The 24,783-nt window shown below is 45.7% G+C and overlaps 1 protein-coding gene across 1 annotated transcript in view; it reads right to left on the minus strand.

Moving 5' to 3' along the window:
- LOC147705719 (sulfotransferase 1 family member D1-like) overlaps positions 1-24,783 on the minus strand; it is a 319,319-nt gene that overhangs the window by 245,686 nt on the left and 48,850 nt on the right. The window contains exon 2 of the mRNA XM_086932152.1: positions 1,025-1,191. Coding sequence (XP_086788278.1) covers positions 1,025-1,175 — 151 coding nt within the window. The 5' untranslated portion in view covers positions 1,176-1,191. The remainder of the gene's footprint in view (positions 1-1,024; positions 1,192-24,783) is intronic.

The raw sequence follows: 24,783 nt of genomic DNA on the forward strand, positions 1-24,783 counted from the left end.
TTTGCCACACAAAAATATATTTCTCTGTTGGAAATCTAGTGTTTTTCATTTGACACTCCATTTCACACAAAATGTATTTCTCCTAGGTACTAGGCACTCACACTGAGGTGTTGGAATACTTGACCTATTCTGAAACGTCTATGCCCGTTGGAATATACGTTTGAAAAATTGCATTGTAAATTGAACCATGCAATCTCTATGATCCCAAAATACCCTTATTGTAAAACCTGCCCACCATACTAAGGGGCAGATTTATGAGGCCCTTGCGCCACGTTTACGCCGCTGTTGCGTCACGCAAGGCGGCGTAAACGTGGCGCATCCCTACGAACGATTTACAACGTGACGCATCTAGGCAGATGCGTCACATTGTAAAGCCCTGCGCGGCTTGTGGGCGTTCCGGCGCAGGGTGGGCGTTCCGGAGCAGGTGCGCCTCGCAAAAGTGGCTGAGTGAAATCTATGAGATTTCACTCAGTCACTTTTAAGCCAATGCTGCGTCAAAAGCCTGCGCCTGCTTGAAGCAGGCGTAGGTCTTGATGCAGCATTGTTAAAATGGGGCACCCACGAGCCTTGCTGGAGCTGCGTCGTGCTTGCGACGCAACTCCAGCAATGCGCCACATTTCTGGCACAGATGCGTCACGCATCTGTGCCGTTTTTGCACCATGGTGCGCCGCATTATAAATGCGGCGCACCATGGCTGGTGGAGCCGTGGCGCACTGTGGCGCATGTTAACTGGCGCATCCCTGGGGATGTGCCAGTTAACATAAATCTGCCCCTAAATGTTGAGGGTTTCACTTTCTTGGAGGATTGTAAGGCTGCTATGAAAAAAACTGTTGGCTTCTTTTAGTTTTGTGCATGGATGTGTGCGGACCTTTGTCACGACTGTGGAGTTTGTTACCAGCAGGGGTCACAGGCATCAGAATAAACACAACAGTGGTCTTTTTTTAACAACCTAAAAAAAATAATCGTAAACAACCTTTGCAATCCAGGGACTGTGCTCTGCTTCTCCTAGTTAGACGGAACTCACCTGCCTTGGCATAGGTACAGATCAGCAAGTCGTCCGGCCGAGCCTGGAAACTCTCTACTTCAGCCCAATGATCAGCAAAATACTTGATGAACGGGATCCCCTGGATGATTTTCAGCGGGGCCCGAATGGTTTCTGTCCCATCGTTCTCCATTTGGGCGTCAAGTTGGCTGAAACACATTACGAAATCATTGAAAGGGGTCGGGTGAACAGGGCTCCTAGGTGGTGGCTAAAAAATGCTTTTAAATTGTGAAATGTTTAAATTACATTCTGGTGATACCATTGCTTCATTTCTACTTCTTCATCCCATTCCTTACATCATGAGATTTCCCTGCAATCTAGAGACAAGCACAACACTCTCTATGCAATTTAATAAAGTTCAAAGTCCCTCCCCTCCAGGTGTGCCTATTCAGGATCACCTCTAGCCAAGGTCAGGGTAGGGAGGGCCGGATGGTCGTAAAGACTGAGATAAGAGAGTCAAATTTACTAATCAGAACAAGAAATCAGAGCATTGCTGCCTCGTTATTTACTCGTTCTATGTTAGGAAGAGTGAGGATAAATAAGAAGGCTCAGATCAGAGAGAGAAGACCGAGACCTCCAAAACATACCCAATCCCATGCATCCATGAGAATGGATGGCCAGAAAAAAGAACCCAATCAAAATCAGCAAAGGGCACAAGTTAACAACATCAAACCAAAGGGAAACCACATGTACAGCCCCCGACAATGCAACAGATAGTTCCCAAAACCCACCGAAGCGGAAGACCTAACTAAGGGAAAAATCCATGGTAGGGTAAATGAAAACTTCATGAAGGTGAGAAAGAACACCCCACACAAATGCTAGGACATTGTAAGACGACGAGGGCGACGTCTAGAAGATGGCAGGGAAGACATACATACCATCAGGGCCGGCTTTAGGGCGGCTTGACTAGTGTGGCCACTGCTGACCTCAGTATGTGCCACAGCATAAGCAAAGCATGTGACTAAACACCTCACCAAACTGAGGGCCTCATTTATGACTTTTTGCCGTAGGGAAGCGCAGCAGGCTTTCCTGCTGCGCTTCCCTACGGCAAAAGAAAAGGGCAGAAATGCGCCGTATCTATAAGATACGGCGCATTCCTGTCCTTTTCCCCTCCGCCGGCGCACAATGAGCTGCCTGCGCCAGCGCAGGCACCCTTGCACCAGGGTGCCTGCGTTGCGGGGAAGATTATTTTTGTACAGGAAGGGAAACCTTTCTGTACAAAAATAATCACAAGAGGCTTTTCCTCTTTCTATGTGTGCTGTAGAATGCAGCACACATAGACTACAGCACACATAGAAAAAGGAAATACGAGGAGAAATAAAGACATTTCTCCCTGTTGCGCCTCCCTTACGCCTCCCCTGGGGAGGCGTAAGCTTTTGGCACTGCTTCAGAGTTACGATTTCTCGTAAATCTGGGGCTGTGTCAAAAGGCCATGGATGTTGCTGGGAACGCCCCCAGCTACACCCATTGCACGCCCCTTTAACGCAGTACACTGCGTTAAAGGGACTGATATTTATCAGGCAGCAGTACGCCACAAAAACTGGCGTACTGCTGCCTGGTAAATACCACGCTGGCTTCTGCGCCACGGAACTTCATGAAAAGTGAAGTTCCGATGGCGCAAGGGGCCTCATAAATGAGGCCCAAGGAGAGAGGGGAAGGATCTCAAAACCTCTACGAAGAAACTACACTGATGGTAATTCACAGCACAATCCTCACGAGTCGACTCATGCACAACAACACACGATGATCATTCACTCCAGCACTCACCTGTCGGTTTCGCCTTTATTACCCGAAAGATGCCAGCAGCCAATTTTAACGTACACCAAAGCATTTTTTACTGCCTTCTATATAATGCCAAAGAAACACTCTACCTTTAATTGTACACACCAGTCCAGGTTCTACGGAGACCCGCAAACGATAAGGGGTCAGACAGGCATCGACAATTTATTCAACAGGCTAACAGGAGACAAGGAACGGACAGAGCGACAAACAATGATGGGAGAACGAAGGAGGCAAAAGCAAAAATAACAAGCATTGGCATAGCCAATTGGTCTCGCCTTTGGGACCTTATACGTGTATAGCCATGCAGCACATTAGCTGCCAGTGTCAGCATAGAGTGAGCTATGGTGCACTACCGCAGGTAGTCACTAGAGGTTCCTGGATGGATAGGAATATACAGCGCTGGGTGCACTAAGTTGTACAACCACAGGTCGTTACTAGAGGTCCCAACATAGCCTGACTTCAGCTCTTGGGGCTGCACTACTATAGACTGAAGGAGAAAACTGAGCCCAGAGTGCTTGCTGCAAGATTGAGAGAACCCAGAGTGTTCCAAGGCTCTTCCCACGATTGTCTAACACCTCCGTACACCCCCGCCATGTAAGTTGTATACAACAACTCCTTTAGAATGCCACTCATCGCAGAAACAGAGCAGTGTCAGATAGAAGCTAGATGTAAATTAAAAGGAAAAAGAAAAAACAAGGGATGACTTTGAGTGCCTAAACACAGTCGCGAGTTACCGTTGACTTATAATGGAGAACAAAGAAGTTACAAAGTTACCGTTTAAGGACACTACCGGATGGACTACGGTAGAACCCCTTTAGACTAGGAATCTTCCAGAGTCAAGACCCACGGGAGCACCGGAGTACTCGTGTTACATCACCCAGGGAAGCCGGGTGCATAGGTGTCTTTTCGTGTCGGGTTTCATCGTCGTTTTCTATGGAGATCTGCAAAGAAGTGCTGCAGGCGACCAAAGGTAAAGTGTCCGGGTGGATCCAAGGGTGGATCGAAGAAGTGAAGAACCTGAAAGCAGAAAGGACAGAGTCTGGGTCACTAGCCAGTGACCAGGAAGGAACCAGGCAATGTTGCGATGATCTTCGGTGAAGAGGTGAAGCTTGTCTCTGCAGCCACGAGGACCAGGAGGTATCGACAATGCCCAGGAGCTGGATTCAAGCTGTACCATAAAGGATCTAGTTGACTGCGGTGTCAGTATCCAGACTGGGGCCAACAAGCCTTGGCAAATGCAATCCAAGCAGGAAGTGAAGATTAGCTTCGAGTCAGACCAGCAAGGTCTGGGGAGCTTCTCGTTTGCAGGGAAGCTGGAGCAAGCCTGGAGCAATAAGGAAAGCAGTTTGGTTTAAAAAGAAAGTCTTTGGAGGGCTAACTAGCTAGAAGGCTAGCGACCGGGTAGATGCGTCAAGCTGAAATGCAAGAGCAGGCGCCACGCGGCACTTGTGAAGTGTGGAGGGCTGAGGTGCAAATGGTGCTCCGGTCTGGGGCTTCTCATACCCCAATGTACAATTGCAAGGGTACCTCAGGAGTTGAGCAGTTAGCAAAATGCAGGATGTCCAGGGTGTCCGGTCCTGAGAGGACTTGGTTCACCAACCTTTGGAATGTGGCAGGTGCTCTTTTCAGACCAAAGGGCATTACCATAAATTGATAATGACCTCCTGGGGTTGAAAATGCTGTTTTGGCTTTTGCATCATCAGCTAGTCTGATCTGCCAGTAGCCAGATGTCAAGTCAAATGTACTCAAAAACTTGGCAGAAGCCAATCTGTCAATAAGCTCATCTGCTCTTGGTATTGGTTGGGCATCTGTCCTAGTGACTGCATTGAGGCCTCTGTAATCCACGCAAAACCTCATCTCTCTCTTACCATCTTGGGTGGAAGGTTTAGGCACCAGGACTACTGGACTGGCCCAAGGGCTCTCTGAGGGCTCAATGACTCCCAACTCCAACATCTTTTGGACGTCTGTCCTGATACAGTCCCTGACATGATCAGGTTGCATGTAGATTTTACTCTTGACAGGTAGACTGTCCCCAGTGTCCACTTCATGAGTGCACCAGGTAGTCTGACTTGGAGTCAGAGAAAACATATGTCTGTCGGTCTGTAGAACTTGTCTGCAGTCCTTCTGTTGCTGATAGTGAGGCTGCCTGCCAAGGCTACACCATCAACTGAACCATCATCAGGGTTCTGAAAAAGCAGGTCTGGGAGAGGGTCACTTTCCACCCATGTCTACCCTGTCAACATATGGTTTCAAGCTGTGGACTTGAAGCACCCTGTGGGGGCTCCTGGGAGTTCAAAGATCAACCAAACAGGATACCTCTCCCTTCTGTTCAACAATAGTGTGGGGTCCAGACCATTTGTCTTGGAGTGCTGCTGGGGACATTTGGTCCAACACCCACACTTTCTGCCCTGGCTTGTAAACAGTCAGCACAGCCTTTAGGTCATGCCAGGCCTTTTGCATTTCCTGGCTAGCCTCAAGGTTTTGGATGCCTTTTTCATGTACTCAGCCATCCTGGAGCGGAGACCAAGTACATAGTCCACAATGTCTTGCTTTGGAGCTTTGAGAGGTAACTCCCATCCTTCCTTCACCAGACAAAGGAACCTCTTACAGGGTGCCCAAACAGAAGTTCAAAAGGGTTGTAGCCAACACCTTTCTGTGGGACCTGTCTGTAAGCAAACAAAAGGCAGGGCAGTAGGATTTCCCATCTTTGCCTAACCTTTGCAGGTAAACTCTTAATCATGCCCTTTAAGGTCTTGTTGAATCTCTCCACCAGACCATTTCACTGTGGATGATAGGGTGTGGTGAACTTGTAGTTCACTCCACACTCCTTACACATAGCAGTCAAATATCCAGACATAACGTTTGCACCTCGGTCTGAGACAACCTCCTTTGGAAAACCCACTCTTGAGGAAACCTCCAGGAGGGCTCTTGCCACAACAGGTGCTGTTGTGGTCCTTAGGGGAATAGCTTCTGGGTATCTGGTGGCATGATCCACTACCACCAGAATAAACCTGTGCCCAGCTGCTTTTTGGGGATCCATTGGTCCAACAATGTCTATTCCAACTCTTTCAAAGGGAACCCCCACCACAGGTAGTGGTATTAGGGGGGCATTTGTGGTGCCACCTGATTTGCCACTTGCTTGGCAGGTGACACAGGAGCCACAACACTCCTTGTTGTCATCTGACATGTGGGGCCAGGGAAAGTGAGGAACAAGCCTGCCCCAAGTCTTGTTCTGGCCAAGATGTCCTGCAAGGGGAATATCATGGGCTAATGTAAGAAGGAAGCCCCTGAATGCCAAAGGTGTGACCAACCTCCTGGATGCACAAGGCCAAGGGTCTCTAACCTCTGAATACATGAGCCGTTCATTACAAAACACTCTATGGGTTCCATTAGCATTCCCAGCAGCCTCAGCAGCAGCTTGCTGTCCGAGGGGTTAAAGAGAAGGGCAGTCCAACGGAGCCTGCCTCAGATCTGCCCTTGAAGGTCCCCCTGTCCCAAGAAACTCAACCTGATCAGGCTCAAGCTCTTCTGGAACAGTTCCTTCTCGGATCTCACAATCAGCTTCCTTGAAAGGCTGATCCTCATTCTGAGGCAAATGGGAAGGCACTGCCTTAACCCTACTGCTTCTCCTCCTGGTAGGCAACTGGTCTATTATTTCAGGATCCAGGGCCTGTTCAGTGTTGCACTTTTTGGCCTGTGACCTGGTCACAGCAAGGACATGTGCTGATATACCTAACATCTCTGCATGAGTCCTATACTCCACTTCAGACCAGACTGAAGATTCTAGGTCATTGCCAAGCAAACATTCTACAGGGAGGTTTGAACTCACAACAACTCTTTTGAGGCCATTTACCCCTCCCCAGGAGAAATTAACAATTGCCAAACTATGGGTGATAGTGACATTGCTTGCATTGGTCAATAGGTAATTGTCACCTAGTATGATCTGTCCAGGGTCCATAAAGTTGGGTGTCACCATTGTGACACTGGCACATGTGTCCCCGTAGGCCTGAGCCACTTTGTTATTAAGTAAAGGAGTCTGTCTGTACTTGCCCAAGTTACTGGGGCTCACAGTAGAGGACATAGACATGTCCACAACACAGACAAGAACAGCTTGAGTTGGTATTCTGACTAGGCCAGAATCCACCTCAGTTCCCAGGGCCAACCCTACTACACCCTTCTGTTGAGAACCACCACTATTAGCTGAATTAGGGGGAACAGTTGCCTTAGGGGCAATGGTGGCTGGAGCTGCCTCCTTTTTGGTGCAATCACTGAACCAGTGATAATTAACCTTACAAAAGTTGCACCATGGTTTCTTTGGAACTTCTTTCTTTTTGGATTTCTTAGAACCCCCCTCGTTAGAAGCTTTTTGGGAACCTGCCGAAGACTTCTGGTCTTTTGCTTTCTCCACACCCTTTTGGTCTTGCTTCTTCTGATCACCACCTTGGTTCGGTACCTTATGCTTCACCCTGGTTCTGACCCATTTGTCTGCCTTCTTTCCCAATTCTTGGGGAGAGGTCAGATCAGAGTCAATCAGGTATTGATGCAATAACTGGTTCTGACAATTATTAAGAATCTGTTCTCTCATACTCAAATTATACAATCCTGTATAGTCGTTGACCTTACTGCCCAGTAACCAGCCCTCTAGAGCCTTAGTAGCACAATCTACAAAGTCAGTCCAGTCCTGAGTCTGTGTCTTCTGGGTGTCTCTGAACAGCAACCTATACTGCTCAGTGGTTAAGCCAAACCCATCTACAAGAGCACTCTTCAGGACAGTGTAGTTGTTAGCATCCTCATCACTAACTGTGAGGAGCTTGCCTCTTCCTTTATCTGAAAAGGAGAGCCATAAGATTGCTGCCCACTGACTCTGGGGTACCTGCTATACCTTGCAGGCCCTCTCTAAAGCAGTTATCCACTTGTGGATGTAATCCCCACTCTTGTAGGGAGGGACAATCTTATTTAGGTTTTTATGGTCTTGAGACCTTTCCCTATCTCTAGGAATATTGCTTCCACCAGTGGGTTCTAACCCACTTTACTTTTTCTCTCTTTCAAGAGCCAGGGTCTCTTTTGCAAGGGCAACTTCTTGCCTCTTAATCCTAAGATTTACTTCCTTCATCCTAGCTTTGTGCTCTCTCCTCTGAGGGAAAGTCATCCTCCTCCTAGCAGAGGCACTGGACCCTACCGAGGAATCAGAATGACCAGAACCACTGGACAGTGATCTGTTTTTTCTGTTTCATGGTTAGGCCTACTTGGAAGGTTAAAAGTAACCCTGGGCGAAGAACTACGCTCCGTTCGCGGAGTTTCGGCAACTCCGCGCTCCGCGGAGAACGCGAAGTTGTCGAATACGCCGCAAACTGCTGCGTAGCGTAGTTCTCGCGCCCTCAATAGCATTTTCGCGTGCGCGAGGATGCTTGTCGGTAAGATCGAGTTGCCGAACACGCAGAAACTGCAATCTGGCACAGAATAACTCGCGAACATGTTAGTAGTAACCGGAAATAAGGGGACGCGAGCGGGCGGGACAAACCTCATGGGTAACTTCGCGCGCTACACATCCCGAGCATGCAGGCAATCAATCAATCAATCAATCAGGATATTTGTATAGCGCGCTACTCACCCAGAGGGTCTCAAGGCGCTTGGGGGAGGGGGGTCCGCTACTGCTCGAACAGCCATGTCTTGAGTTGCTTCCTGAAGCAGAGATGGTCTTGGGTCAGGCGGAGGTGGATGGGGAGGGAGTTCCAAGTCTTGGCTGCCAGGTAGGAGAAGGATCTTCCTCCCATGGTGGATCTTCGGATGCGTGGCACGGCGGCGAGGGCGTGGCTGGTCGATCGTAGCTGGCGGGTGGGAGTGTAGAAGGACAGGCGGTTGTTGAGGTACCTGGGGCCCAGGTCGTGGAGGGCCTTTTGTGCGTGGGTGAGGAGTTGGAACGTGATTCTCTTGCTGATGGGGAGCCAGTGAAGGTCTCTCAGGTGTCCGGAGATGTGGCTGTGTCGGGGGATGTCCAAGATGAGTTGTGCGGAGGCGTTCTGGATGTGTTTGAGTCTTTTCTGGAGTTTGGCTGTGGTTCCGGTATAGAGGGTGTTTCCGTAGTCCAGTCGGCTGGTGACGAGTGCCTGTGTGACCGTCTTCCTGGTTTCGGTGGCGAGCCACCGGAAGATCTTTCAGAGCATGCGTAGGATGTTGAAGCATGATGATGAGACGGTGTTGACTTGTCTGGTCATCGAGAGGGAGGAGTCCAGGATGAAGCCCAGGTTGCGTGCGTGGTCCGTTCGTTTGGGTGCGCTGCCCAGGGCAGGGGGCCACCAGGAGTCGTCCCAGGCGGAGGGTGATGATCCAAGGATCAGGACTTCCGTCTTGTCTGAGTTCAGTTTCAGGCGGCTGTTCCTCATCCACTCGACTACGTCTTTTATCCCTTCGTGTAGGTTGGTTCTGGCGGTTCCTGGGTCGTTAGTGAGGGAGAGGATCAGCTGGGTGTCGTCGGCGTAGGAGATGATGTTGAGGTTGTGTTGGCGTACGATGGCTGCGAGGGGGCTCATGTAGACGTTGAAGAGGGTGGGGCTGAGTGATGATCCTTGTGGTATGCCGCATATGACTTCGGTGGCCTTGGATCTGTACGGGGGGAGGCGGACTCTCTGGGTTCTTCCGGTGAGGAACGAGATGATCCACTCCAGTGCATTCTCTTGGATTCCGATGTTGCTGAGGCGCTGCACTAGGGTGCGGTGGCAGACCGTATTGAATGCTGCGGAGAGGTTCAGGAGGATGAGGGCCGCTGTTTCCCAGTTGTCGAGCAGGGCTCGGATGTCGTCAGTGGCTGCGATGAGGGCGGTCTCGGTGCTGTGGTTGGCGCGGAAGCCGGACTGCGAGTGGTCGAGGCTGGTTGGGCGAGCGCAATTGGTGATCCACTGTGTGAGGTTGTTGGCTGCTTGGTTGGGGTCCGTTGAGCTGGCGGGAGGGTTCTGGCTCAGTGAAGTGGTGAGCTGGTCGGTGGTGATCTTGTTCCAGTTCCTGCGGGGAACCTGTTGCAGGTGGTGGTGAGTCGTGGTCTTTCTGAAGCTGAAGTGGACGCAGCTGTGGTCTGTCCAGTGGAGTCCGGTGGAGTGGCTGAAGGAGATGTACTTGCTGGAGGAGAAGACTGGGTCAAGCGTGTGTCCGGCGTAGTGGGTGGGGTTGTTCACCAGTTGCATGAGTCCGAGGTTGGCGAGGTTGTCCAGCAGGGTGGTGGTGGTGTTGTCGTTGTTGTTCTCCAGGTGGAAGTTGAGGTCCCCTAGGAGGATGTAGTCAGCGGAGGCGAGGGCGTGCGGGCTGATGAAGTCTGCCATGTCTTCGCTGAATTGTGTGCGAGGTCCTGGGGGTCTGTAGATGAGGTTGCCTCTGAGTGTGGTCTTGGGGTCGGTGTGTATCTGGAAGTGAAGATGTTAAGCGGCTGTGAGGGTGTCGTCTGAGTTGGTCGTGATGCGGATGGTGTTCTTGTGGACGATGGCGATGCCTCCTCCTGTCTCGTTGATGCCGTCTCTCCGGGTAATCTTGTATCCGTCCGGGATGGCGACGGGGATGTCGGGCGCTGAGGAGGCGTTCATCCATATTTCCGTGAGGAAGGCGACGTCTGGAGATGTGGTGTCGAGCAGGTTCCAGAGTTCCACGGCGCTCCCGAAGACGAAAAATGGCTCGCAAACGGGTCAAGCAAGCTACTACGCATGCTCGCGGAGCTATGCGTAGTTCGCGGAGTGCAAGTGCATCTTCGCGTAGCTCCGCGGAGTGCGGCTACGCGAACTACGCCCAGGCTTAGTTAAAAGTGAAGGACTGGTCTCACACACCACCGGGTGTCATGCTTTATCATTGACCAGTCCTCACCCTCTAAAAACTAGGTTTGATAGAGGGTGGGCATACACGTGACGGCAGAGATGCACTTCTAAACTAAGTGGGGGCCCAAATAATATATAAAGTGATTTAAAAGGCCATTATGGGTGTCAGCTTAAATTTTAATAGTGCAGGCATCCATATGGTAGTTAAAATAAGGTGATCGGTGTCATAGGGATATTAGTGTCCCCACACCGCTCTGAGTGAGGTCAACATGTTCCTGCCTAAAGGCCCATCCGGGTCCGCTGCATTCATCAGGACCTTAAACTAACGGGCTCCTCGCCTGCAGTTCTAGGTGTAGAGGCGGAGATCACGTCATTGGACATTCCAAGACCGAAAGGGTCCATCTGCCCTTCCCTCCTATGGGGCCAAATTGACCTCGTCTCAGGGCGTACAAGACTTAGCCAGTCCAGGAGTGGAGTGTTATCACATTCACCTCACCAAGTGGAACCCTCTCACCAGAGTGTGGTAAGAGTGGAGCCCGTTAGTTTAAGGTCCTGATATATGCCGCGGACCCGGATGGGCCTTTAGGCAGAAACATGTTGACCTCACTCAGAGCGGTGTGGGGACACTAATATCCCTATGACACCGATCACCTTATTTTAACTACCATATGGATGCCGGCACTATTAAAATTTAAGCTGACACCCATAATGGCCTTTTAAATCACTTTATATATTATTTGGGCCCCCACTTAGTTTAGAAGTCCATCCCTGTCGTCAGGTGTATGCTCACCCTCTATCAAACTGAGTTTTTAGAGGACTGGTCAATGATGAAGCATGACACCCGGTGGTGTGTGAGACCAGTCCTTCACTTTTTGTGAGATGCCTGCACTCACATTCTAACACTGTAACTTACACTAGTAACACCAAGACTGAGAGCGGCTCATTGTGGTACACAGTATATGTTGGAGGCTGCCGCCTACCAGTACCCCGTGCCTCTAGTTCACTGAGTCCAGATCCATCTGGCATTTGTGGCTATATAAGGTTAAAGGGGGGCCTACCATGGCCCTCCTCACCTCCAGATAGTCCTGTGTTGCCCAGGTCAGGTTCATCTACTGCATCCTGGTCATCAACCTCATAAGAGACCACTGTATCTTCTCCAGTTGGAATTTCCTCTGTTGATGGATGGCCCCCCACTCCACTACCTTGGTTCCCTGGGTCTGATGCATTCTCTACATCATGAGCCTCTAAGAGATCTATCAGGTGGTTAAAGGTGGGACGCTGTCCTTCTTTTAACTTTCTGACTGCAAAAAGGCTTCTAAGTGCATTAAAAGCGAATGAGTCATACTTAGAGGGCACCCTCTGGGTGTTTAATTGAAGAGGTCCACTAGGGCCTGCTTCCAAGGACATTTTATAGTGAGGTGTGGTGTGTGCACCTACCTACACTCAATGTTTTCATACTAGAACCTCTATAAGAGTTGTAGTCAGGGTGTGCTGAGCCCTTTCCTCTACAACTGCTAAGTTCAGTAGAACTTAAAGTATTATAAGAACTTGATTTATATGTACCTACAGGTACCTTAATGTGATCTTTCAAATGATATCTTGAGATTATATGGTAAAACAACAGCAAGCTCCTATCCCAACCGCTGCACACCAATGTGAGAAGTTAGCCTGGCATATGATGTCCACTATTCTAGTGGGCACCTTGCACCAGTCTAAACAACCCTTATTGAGGGTGGTTGTAAAGTTAACCTTATAGACAAGCTATCCTAGTGGTAGCATGGACCAGCAGTCATAGGCTAAGATGTCAGAGAGCATGTGAAGCAAGCTGTTTTACCAATTATAATCCCTTGAATACCAAATGAAAGGACACCACACAAGGTATATATCAAATAAATATGTATTCATTTCTAACACAACCCATCTGCACTCTTTATGAGGTCAGAGAACGAAGTACATCACAAGTTACTCAATTAGCATACGATAAGTTGCACACATACAGTTATGCCCTAGGGGCCTCACAATCACAAATGGGTGTGGAACGTGCACTCCTGCTTGATTCTCACTGTTGATCAAAATTCTGACAGGGGCCTCACAAACCATATACTAAGTAAGTGGTATAAGAACCACTACAGAAATATTGAATAGGCCTAGGGCCTGTAGAATCGCTGGGGCTACACTAGACAGCCCAAGGTTAGGAATTAGGAGACCCATGGGAGACGCGTGCAGTGTCTAAACACAGTCGCGAGTTACCAATGACTTCTAATGGAGAACAAAGAAGTTACAAAGTTACTCTTTAAGGACACTTCCAGATGGTCGACGATAAAACCCCTTTAGACTAGGACACCTTGAGAGTCAAGACCCACGGGAGCACCGGAGTACTCGTGTTACCTCACCCAGGGAAGCCGGGTGCATAGGTGTCTTTTCGTGTCGAGTTTTGTCGTCGTTTTCTATGGAGATCTGCAAAGAAGTGCTGCAGGCGATCAGAGGAAAAGTGTCTGGGTGGATCCAAGGGTGGATCGAAGAAGTGAAGAACCTTAAAGCAGAGGGGACAGAGTTTGGGTCACTAGCCAGTGACCAGGAAGGAACCAGGCGATGTCGGGATGATCTCAGGTGAAGAGGTGAAGCTTGTCTCTGCAACCACGAGGACCAGGAGGCATCGACGACAACCAGGAGCTGGTTACAAGCTGTTCCACAAAGGATCTAGTTGACTGCGGTGTCAGTATCTGGACTGGACCCAACAAGCCTTGGAAAACGCAATCCACGCAGGAAGTGAAGATTGGCTTCGAGTCAGACCAGCAAGGTCTAGGGAGCTTCTCCATTGCAGAGAAGCTGGAGCAAGCCTGGAACAACCAGGAAAGCAATTTGGTTTCAAAAGAAAGTCTTCGGAGGGATAACTAGCCAGCGGGCAAGCAACCGGGAAGATGCATCAAGCTGAAATGCAAGAACAGGCCCCATGCGGCACTCGTGGAATGTAGAGGGCTGAGCTTCAGTGCAAAGGGTGCTCGGGTCTGGGGCTTCTCATACCCCAATGTACAACTGCAAGGGTACCTCGGGAGCTGAGCAGTTAGCAAAATGCAGGATGTCCAGGGTGCCTGGTCCCAATTCTCTCTTGTCTGCCACGGGTCTCAGCTTTGTTGTGGATGTGGGTCGGAGTCAGCGAAGTCTGAGAGTCCAGTTTCTGTGACACTGAATCTTCGGGTTACGACAGGAGCCTCAACAAAGCAGACCGGCAAGTTACTGGTGGTGCCTGTTTGCACAGGGTGATCACTCCTTGACCACAAGGGACATGTCTTCAGTCTTCTAGTCAGAATAGAACATCAAAGGTCCAAGAGTTTTGTATCAGAGTTTTGTTCCAGGATAATCTAAAGTCTGTGGACATAGCTCCTATCTTTATACTGATTTTAGGGGCTGGATTACCTGCTAGGTCCCTCCTATGGGTGTACCTGGGAAGGGGGTGGTTACACCCCTTTCCCTATGTCCAGTTTTGCGCCAAAGCGGGGCTGTAGCACCCCAGCAACTGGTTTGAACCGGGCTATGCATGGAGCACCTTGTGTGCCCCAGGCCGTGTCTGGAAAATAATCTTTCCATTCAACCCACCCTGCCCCAATACACTACAGGCTGTCAGTGACAGGAAACCTATTGTCCAGGCCTCCCTTGCTGGAGTTTCCCCCAGCAGTAGGAGTTCAGACTTGTGTCTGTGGCAGCAGCATCCATTTTGTGATGCTGGGGCTCTGTTTACCTTTAACCGGGTAAAGCAGGAACATACATGTCTTTTCCCTCTAGAAGGGTGGAATGCAACCCCGCTGCCAGAATTTGAGGGGGGGGGGTAATATTCCAAAGTGTTTGGCACCTTACACGACATGTTTTGATAAAACCAAACCAAAGTTAGCATTAACCGCGACGATTATAATGCACTTAAGAGTATATGGTATGGCTATATCATAGAACAGCTATAAGGAGATGGTTCCGAAAGCTGCAGAGGGGCTCAGCTCAGGCTAGGGCACCCTCTCACATAAAACTAAGCACTCTGCTTCCAGGATTGTTGAAGCCTACCATAGGAGTGACTTATAGTTGCATATGTGTCTATATATAAGTTAGATATAGACAAACTATATCTAAATGAGGGGTGATTACACCACTTACCCAAGCTGAGTGATCAGCCTGTGGTGTCAGTTTGGATGGCAAGCCAGGGGTGGCATAATACATGCTGCAGCCCCTGGTAGGCCTTGGATGCACCTATGCCCCGGGTGCCTATGGTGCACTATACAGGGGCTCACAAAGGTGACCCAATACCCAATCAGGTATGTACCTAAAATACATGGTATCAATTTAGAGAGAGTACAGCTGGGCTGTGGGTCTGATTAGCAGGCCCACAGCCACACTAAAGTAAAAAAAACAGAGAATCACAGCAAAAAGTGGGGGTGACCATAGGAAGCAGACCCCACTCTCCTACAGGTACTAGCATGTACCAGAGAGAATTGATGCATTTGTACAGTGACAGAGGGAAAGGAGTGAGAGCAAGTGGTCACAGGTAATCGAGAGAATGAAAACCAGAAGAAAAGAGAAAATAGAAAATAGAAAAAGGAGGGAGCATATAGTGAGATGACGGGAGCAAGCCCAGTCGACGGAAGAGGAGATGAATCCGGAATGTCAGAAAGAAGTGAGAGCAAAACATGTCAGAATTTGTGGAACGTAAATAGAGAGACTACAGGACACATGAAGCGGCAGTGAAAGCAGTCGCTGCCTAATGCCTATACTTCCTGAAAGCAATCAATGGGTTAACAGCCCCCACCACAAAAAAGTACCCTTTGAGGTCTGACTGCCCGCACACTTTATGAAGCCCATCAAAACCTAAGAACGAGTTAACACCCCGTGCAGTCTGTTTTTCACAGCTAGTGCCCTCTCGCGACCTTGTAGTGACGTTAAGAGCCCTCCCACTGTAGGGTTCTCTGTGAATACTTTGGCAGCTTGTCTATGGACAAGCTAATGCCAGCTCGTGGCACACACTCACCACGGCCACTGCTTTCAATAAGTAAGGAAAAGCAGCAACCTCAGCGTACCACCAAGTAGAAGCACTAGATTACTGCAAAAGAAGATCCGAAAAACTGGCACTTTACAACGTATGAGGAGCGCTCCAAGAGGTAAAATGTTATTTTGCCTGAGCCCAGGAAATCATCGCACAGTTCTTGGCGCTCACAGTTAATGACTTTTCCTAGTCTGGCCGCTGCAGTTAACGACCCCTGACAGCCCGACTGGACTTGTCATCCTATATATTCTCCTGCTGCCCCGGACTTGACCCGCAGAAGAATGGCCTGTAAATTAACTGCTGGTCCCAATATTACAGCGGTGACAGGTAGCCTGGACATTCATGGCTCTCCGAAGAGCCGCGTGCGCTCCCTGCCAGCATGAGAAAACACCCAGCCTTGCCATCTCCGTCTGTAGTGGAGGAGGGCCACACCTGCTCTGTACCCCGGCATCAGGGAAGATCTGGGACTCGAACAGAAAGGGAGAAGTGTCGAAAAGGTTGGACAGATGGAGGGAGCTTACCAGAGAAGGACTTGTGAACAAATTGATCTAAGGAGCCCTCTGGGAATTTGACTGCACCTGCAGCAAGCAGGGATTTCAGTGCTTGTACGCACGCTGGCATTTTGTCTCTTCTAATATCCATTTATGGTGACTGATTTCTGCCAGGAGCTTCCTTCTGAGGGACTTACCCAAACATGAGGTGGGCTGTACAGATCGCAGATAATGCCTACATATGAGAATTTGGAATCAGACTTATTAGACAAGTGGGAAAAAGAATTAACAGCATCCTCAAGAAACCTTATGAACATATTAATCGAAAATGCTGAACATAAAATCAAAAAACTATTAGATGAAATTCAGAAAATTGAGGATGAAATTAAGGATCTTAACATGCCTGAGGCCACGGTCAAGAATTATACCATTCTTGATAACTACTTAAATGACCTACAGGCTGACATCAAGCGTAAGAAGGCCAGAAAATTACAACGTGATGAAAGGGATTATAAGACAGGTCGCGTTTTCACGTTCGCCAAGCGCTTTGATTATTTAATTCAGCAACCCCGGGGTTCTAAGCAGAAGTCTATTACCACACCCAGTACCAGTGCTAGTGAAACAGAATTATCCTCTATTGTGAGTAGTGAGAATGAAGAGGTAAATGGTGTGTCATTGACCGAGGGAAACATACAGGAAAACACCAACAATTCTTTAGAGGAAGTGAAACGTCTCAGAATAGGGAATCAAGACAATACATACAAGGGCAGAGGTACAGCCATGTCAAGACAAGGAGAGGATCCAGGGGCAAGGGGTCAACAGGTAACAAGAAGGGGAATGAGACTCAGATCTTGGAAAGAATAGATGATACTCAAAATATGTTAAATTTTGAATTAGAAATCATTAATTTGTCACATATTGAACTACCAGAAGACATGTTTACTTTGTTAAAGAAAGGTCTTGGATTTTGTCCTAATGTAGTACCGGATTGGTATATGACCAAAATTGACATCTATAAATTTGTTAGACTTCTGAAAATTAAGAAGCACTTTGTACATGCACCCATTAAAAGCAGAGGATGTGAACCTTTACGGGCTATGAGTGACTTGAGCATTGAGGGGGCTAATGCTACTAAGCTTTTGCTATCACTTACGGAGACTGAACAAGATCCCACTACTATGGCAAAATTGTTAGATGACCTAGAAATCAACAGGTATTTGAGTGAAAGCAGTGGCTTGAAACTCAAATCAAAGTGGACACCACAACTTGGAACAGGGAACACTATTGATACATTCCACAGGATGGTAGAATTGGATATCAATAGTGTTATTGATAATAAGTCCAAGAGATGCAACTACAGGAAACCGGATAACCTAACTTCAGCCAAAAGAACTGCTCTTAGAAAACTTAGAGAAGATGATAGTATTACCATCCGGAGGGCTGACAAGGGTGGTAATATTGTCATCATGGAAACTGAGAAATATAAAGCTGAGATTCTGTCACAACTTGCTGATACTAGGTATTATGAATTGTTGAGAGGTAATCCACTTGAAAGTTTAAAAAACAGCATTAACACTAGACTCAGAGAGTGGTATGATTGTACACTATTGGACATTGATGAGTATAACTATATGACTGTACTGGCACCGAAGGCACCCTGTTTATACACTTTGCCAAAAGTACATAAGAATAGAAATAATCCACCTGGAAGACCGATAATTTCAGGGATAGGTGGACCCACAGAGAGGATCTCACAGTACATTGATATATGCTTGAGGCCTCATGTTCAGTCTTTAACCCCATATATACAAGATACCAAGCAATGTACTGAATATTATGTCTGATGTCAACTGGGAGGAAGGAATGTACTTGGTGACTTTAGATGTAGTTTCATTGTATTCCAATATTGATCACTCCCTAGGGATTACAGCAATAGAGACCTTCCTTAACAAAAGATCAGTAGAACTTTTTGAACACACAAAAATGTTGTTAGATATGACTGAGATTGTGTTAAAAAACAATGTGTTCATATTTGATCAGAGATGGTACAAACAGTGCCTTGGGACTGCGATGGGCTCTAGATTCGCTCCGTCTTTTGCCAACCTCTTTATGGGGTGGTTCAAGGCGGAGTGGATCTGGGGCCGTCGTGTACAGAGATGGATTGACAACATACAATACTGGGGCAGATTTATTGATGATTGTCTCATGATCTGGACTGTAACCCTGGATGATTTATTTTGCTTCTTTGAGTACTTAAACAGCAATGATGTGAACTTACGATTCACTACTCAATATGACACCAGAAAAACCGTATTCTTAGATGTTGAGTTATTTGTGAAGGACAATAGGCTTTGCTCTAAAATGTACAGAAAAGAGACGAGTTGTAATGCAGTCCTTTACGCAACAAGTTGCCACCCCAATTGTCAGAAGAATTCAATTCCCTATTCAGAAATGGTGAGAGCTAGAAGAAATTGTTCTGAGGATGAGGATTTTCAATTTAATATAATGGATATGTCACGCAGTTTTGCATCTAGATGTTATGAGTTGAATGTGAATAATAAAGCTAAAAAGAGAGCATTGAATTTACAGAGGGCACATACCTTGGTACAGAAGAATGACGCTGGGAGAGGCACAGAGAAAGTTAGGCTCATTACACAATTTTATACTGAGTCTAGACGGTTATACTCCATTATTAACAAACACTGGCACTTACTTAGCGCAGATAAAGATTTGATGCCCTTTATAAGCGAGAGACCCTCAATTACTTTTAGAAAAGGTAGAACACTTGCTAATGACTTAAGCCCAAGTTACCCACTCCAAAAGAAGAAAATTTGGTTGACATCCTCTACCCGAGGTTTCCACAAATGTGGACGATGTAACTCATGTAGATTGGCAAAGAAAAAAGTCAAACGCTTCAGCTATAATGGTTCCAACACATTTGAGATAAATTCATTTATCAACTGTGAAACCACTTATGTGGTTTATGTGATCTCTTGTACGTGTGGCCAAATATACGTGGGCAGCACAATAAGAAGGTTAAGAGATAGGATGATGGAGCACTTTCATGCTTGGAAGATCGGGGATACTAGATATCCAATTGCTGCCCATAGTGTGCAAAACCATGACAACCAGCATCAGTGTCAATTCAGTTACCATGGGATTGAGCATGTCACACAAGACCCCAGAGGGGGTAATAGACAATGAGACTTAGACGGAAAGAAATGATCTGGATCATGAAATTTAAAGCTGTGGAGAGGGGTCTCAATATAGATAATGAATATCAATATTATCTGGGACAGGAGTGAGGGCATGATTTAGATAATGATTGTATGATCAATATGTATAGTGTTTTGTTTTGTTTTATTATTCAAACATTATGGTCGGAATGTACTACAGTATGACTTTAGCAGATTATTCTGAATAATTGAATGAAATATGGTTGATATATTGTTTAACAATCTTTAATTTAGAGTATAACATGTATACTTCTTTTATGTATTTCCAATGGAAATTTAATGTTATCTCTTATGGCTGCTTGATTGTCGAACAATTGAGAACAATGTGCATTTAAAAGGGTGAATCTCTTATTAGAACTAATTGTAGCAGTTTATACTATCCAGCATAGGCAATATGTTTATTAGTACTGTATTTGTACCGAGGCTATATGGCACACACGGACACTTTTTCTTTCTTTTTTTTTTTACCCTTTACCTAGATCTTTACTAACACCTAGCATGCTAGACACATTGTAGTAGCCCTGAGGAATCTTTGGACCTATAGTGCGCGCACTACCAATGATGATAGATGAGGGTTTTTTTTGTCTTTGACCCTACTCGGATTCAGGATGAAATATTAGGTGTATATTAAGAGTACACGGTTAGTCATACTCTTCGAGTGTACTGGACCGCCATGCATAATATACTGAGATAATTATTATTAATAAAACAATACGATGTCCATTATATACAAGCCAGTGCTTGTGACCTTCGGGATAACAAGATACTATAACTCAATATTGTAGCTTTTATCACTACAAGATGGCGCCAATTATCGTTTACGATATTAGGCACTCCGATACGGCACCTTAATAGAACGTTCAGAACCGCTGAGTACAATATGTTGCGATAAATTAGATTAATGAAGAAGTACATCGTTCTGATTAAAATAGATATCAAGCTAGTGCTTGCGACTTTCGTGATTATTAGATACTTTTATCACTACAAGATGGCGCCGATTATCGTTTACGATATTAGGCACTCCGATACGGCACCTTAATAGAACGTTCAGTACCGCTGAGTACAATATGTTGCGATAAATTAGATTAATGAAGAAGTACATCGTTCTGAATAAAATAGATATCAAGCTAGTGCTTGCGACTTTCGTGATTATTAGATACTTTAACTCACTACTATGGTTTACACCACTACAAGATGGCGCCGATTATTATTTACGATAAATAGGCATTCCAATATGGCGCCCAAACAGAATGCCACAGAGCAGCGTGGATTCTCGCTGCCGACTCGGAAGTATGCATACGCGAATTTGGATTTTGGATCGTGTATTCAAAGCCTACATTGTTGGTATATATAAATAATAGTCTCCTCTATTTTAGGAGGGAGACGATTTGGTGGAGAAACATCAGGATCCAACGATATTAAGATTGGGTAAGAAGAGCTGTGATTTATTAGCATTCACGGTGCTCTCTGAGAACCATTAAAGTGATTGTTGGTTTTCAATTGTTACAGATACTTTCTGATAATATAGCCCTCCATTTTCATCATAATAACACATATAAATTGTATTCTACATTGGGAAGCGACAGATTGACTAAGGACAATTTCGTAGTGTTACACACACACGGTAAGCTCTTGAACTATCAGTTTGAAAGGCAGTCTTGTGAGTTAACCGCTAAGAGCTGACATAATATAATACAGATAATATTATCTCTTACCTTTACAGTATTAGTCCCTTGGATACTAGTGTTACCGGATATGTTGGTAAGATATGTAATGCACGTCAAAGTAGTATGTGTTTTACTTGTTATCAGTTACTAATGCTTACCTTGCATTTTAGTAACAATTGAGAGTCATCGTTTATCAAACAGTTGGAGACGTACTTCGTGTAATTTGTCACTTTAAGTGAGTCAGCTTTTCATAATTTGAATCTATATAGTGTAGTAGCAACGAGTAACAATAGGTATCACAGGCTGTCTTGTCTTTATAGATACTGCTTAGGAGAGATTGCATCCAAAGTGAAGAATTTTGACTCATGCTTTGTTTATATTGGTGAGTGTTACTGTACATATATAGTCTAGAATAATAACTAGTGGAGCGCGTTTCAATATGGTCTTGCAGATACTCAGGTATCTACTAACTTACCGATTATATGAATTGATATATTCATTGATAGTTACAGGTTGTTTTTCAATGATAGGCATCTTAGTTCGTTCGATACTTAGGGTTTACTAAGTAGGGGTGATAGGCTTCTGATAAAGTTTCTCTGTGGTGACTGAGTCTATGAGATGTCAGGAGCATATTTGATATGTTTGGTGACTTTGATTTATGTTCATTTATAGTGATCAATCTGTAATAGGACAAGGAACTCTTATATTCCATGATACAGGATTTAGTTCAAGGTAAATATGAGACTACTAACTGTTACTGATAGCGCCTGGGTTATAAGGTTCCCACTATATCTAAATGGGTTTTCTAACCTCTGTGTTTCTCACTAAGAGTACCTACTCTACTTTTAGGTATGCATGACATAATATTTTCTTGGTGGAGATTACTATCATTTTTCTTCATCTCTTAGATATATTGAGTTCTTATTTTAAATATGGGCATTGTTTATGTTTTGGTTACAGCCCTGAGGAAGTCTAAGTGTTGTATAAATACACGACGAAACACGTGTTGGCTGCTGTACCATCTAAACACTGGACTGTTGTACAGAATGTACAGTTACATTGGATTGGAATAAATTACAATTGAAGATACAAGTGACTACGACGACGTATGAATGGACTTGAATTCATTAGACACATTGTGACTTGCCAGTCATCTATAACTTGTGGAATTATAATACAAATTGAGACTCACACAGTTATTAGTATTTGTGTGCTCAGAAGGTATTGACACAGAAAGGGAGAAGTGTCGAAAGGTTGGACAGATGGAGGGAGCTTATCAGAGAAGGACTTGTGAACAAATTGATCTAAGGAACCCTCTGGGAATTTGGCTGCACCTGCAGCAAGCAGGGATTTCAGTGCTTGTACGCACGCTGGCATTTTGTCTCTTCTAATATTCATTTATGGTGACTGATTTCTGCCCCGAGCTTCCTTCTGAGGGACTTACCCAAACACGAGGCGGGCTGTACCCTCGACATCATGGCATCTGTTACCTTGCTCCTGCACACAGCTGGATTTACCCTCTTTGTGGGTACCCTAGGCCTCCTTTTATATGAGAAGGACTGCGCATGCACAAAACCCACACAACGCACACCAGGCTCTTGTAAGAGTGCTTTATTTATGATACATAAAGTAATTGAAATTGGATAGATGCACAGCTGATTAGAAATAGTTCAATTGTAATAGTTTATCAATTTTATGGTGCATCGAAAGGTGGCGTCGAGGGTCCAGCGACGTCAAACACATAAATAAAGTAGTGAGACTAGAGTGGCTCTAGAGTCATCCCTTGACGGGCACACATTGTATTGTCTTCCCATTGAAAGAAGACTTTCACTCCAAGGATTCAGTTGCTTATATATTCTTTATTTCTTTAAATTTTCATAGAATTAATTTCAAGCATGGTTAATTGTCCATTATTTGATAATTCACATATGTTCGTACTTCAGACAATGTCATTGTAAAGCATCCAATGCATTTCGGGCATTTATAGTATGCCCTTCATCAGGGAATCGACACTGCAAAAACGATATAAAGTGCTATTACTATTAAATGTGACGGTGTATCACATACAAAGTACTGTTGTATCAAAACATGTTGTACATTCATGGGTAAAAAATGATGGTGTGTGCAGGAGATTCCCCAAAGAATATCATGCTGTGGTGAGTGGTGTGCATGCAAAGTGATCTAAATAAATGTAACACGGCGTCACTTACATGACTGATTCGGTATGCTAAGTTCAGCCTCTGAAAAAATAAATAAACGGAACAGCTCTGTTAGAGCAGGCTGGTCGGGAGCTGTAGCGCTCTCAAACATTCAGTTCAATCTGTGTGGGAAACTAACCTTGAAAAAAGTATAAAGACGATCGGATCCGGTCTTCTCTTTCAACCGCGTCGGCTCGGCGGAATGCCGGTCGCGCTTAGATATTGTGAAAAAGTTCCGGTCATGTGGGGTGACACGTGACCCTCGACATAGAAAAAAGACTCTAGGACCGTCCTGGGTAGATCGGCTGGGTTAATGAAAATAGGTCGACAGCGTGTGCGCCATAAAAAACGAGTTTATATAAATACGAGCTCTGGTAAAATGAAAAGTAAAAGATGGGGTGGAAGAGCTATCCTATAAAGGGTAAAAACGGACGACAACAGGAAAGATGTAATAACGGTTGTGTCGGGGTTAGAACCTGGGGGGTGAAGAATGCTGAGTGGTGTCCTTTGTGGCGTGTGCCACTGATCAATGTGTTAGGATGTGATTGTGGTTTGCAGTGAATATCAGGTGTAAACGAGAACTGGCACAGTATACACAAGTTACAGTCATCAGAGCAATTAATTACAAATAGCAAGAAAATTCTATCCTTTCATTTAAACCCATCGGTTTTTGGGTGGAAAGTTTTTGTATCCAGTAATTCTCTCTTCTCAAGAGGTATTTCGTATTGTCTCTCCCCTCAATTTTCTGGACAGTCTCTAAGATCGTGAACCTGATTTGGGAAACATTATGATGTTCCTCTACAAAGTGCGATGATAGTGCTGATTTCATATTTTTCAGTCGAATATTTGACTTGTGTTCAGTTAGTCGCACTTTGATTCGACGTTCTGTCTTGCCCACGTATATTTTGCCACATGGGCATCTGATCCCATAGATTAAATTGCTGGATTCACAAGTGGCGTTGACCTTTAGTTTGATGGAATAACCTTGTGACGGATGGCAGATGGTATTACCTCCAATTATACTATTGCAATTGCCGCAGTTGAGGCAAGGTTTGGTTCCAGAGTATGTTTTGTTTTCTAGTGGTTTGTGTTGAAGGATTTCACCAAAATTCTTTGATCTAGTGAAAGCAAAAATGGGTGGTTGGCTGAATGATTGTTTGAAGTCTGGTTCGATGTTGAGTATGGACCAATGTTTCAAAATGGTTTGTTTGTATTGCTTGCTAGCTGTGGAATATTTAGATACCACTACTGTGCGTGTTTGCTCTGTTTTTGCTTTGGGGGTTAAAAGTTTCAATCTGTCCAATTTATCGATCCTCCTTTTGGATTCTTCCACTAGAGTTTGAGGATAACCTCTGGCGGTGAATTTGTTGGTTACTTCTTCAAGCCTTATGTTAAGGGTCCTTTCATCTGAAGTAATTCTTTTCACTCTTGCCATCTGCGAGAATGGTAGATTCTTAATTAGGTTATGTTCATGGAAGCTTGAGTATAACAACATGTTATTCCTATCTGTAGGTTTAACATAAAGATCAGTCGTGAATCCCTCTG

This window comes from Lissotriton vulgaris, chromosome 7 (assembly GCF_964263255.1).
Source record: "Lissotriton vulgaris chromosome 7, aLisVul1.2, whole genome shotgun sequence".
In the NCBI taxonomy this organism is placed as follows: Eukaryota; Metazoa; Chordata; class Amphibia; order Caudata; family Salamandridae; genus Lissotriton; species Lissotriton vulgaris.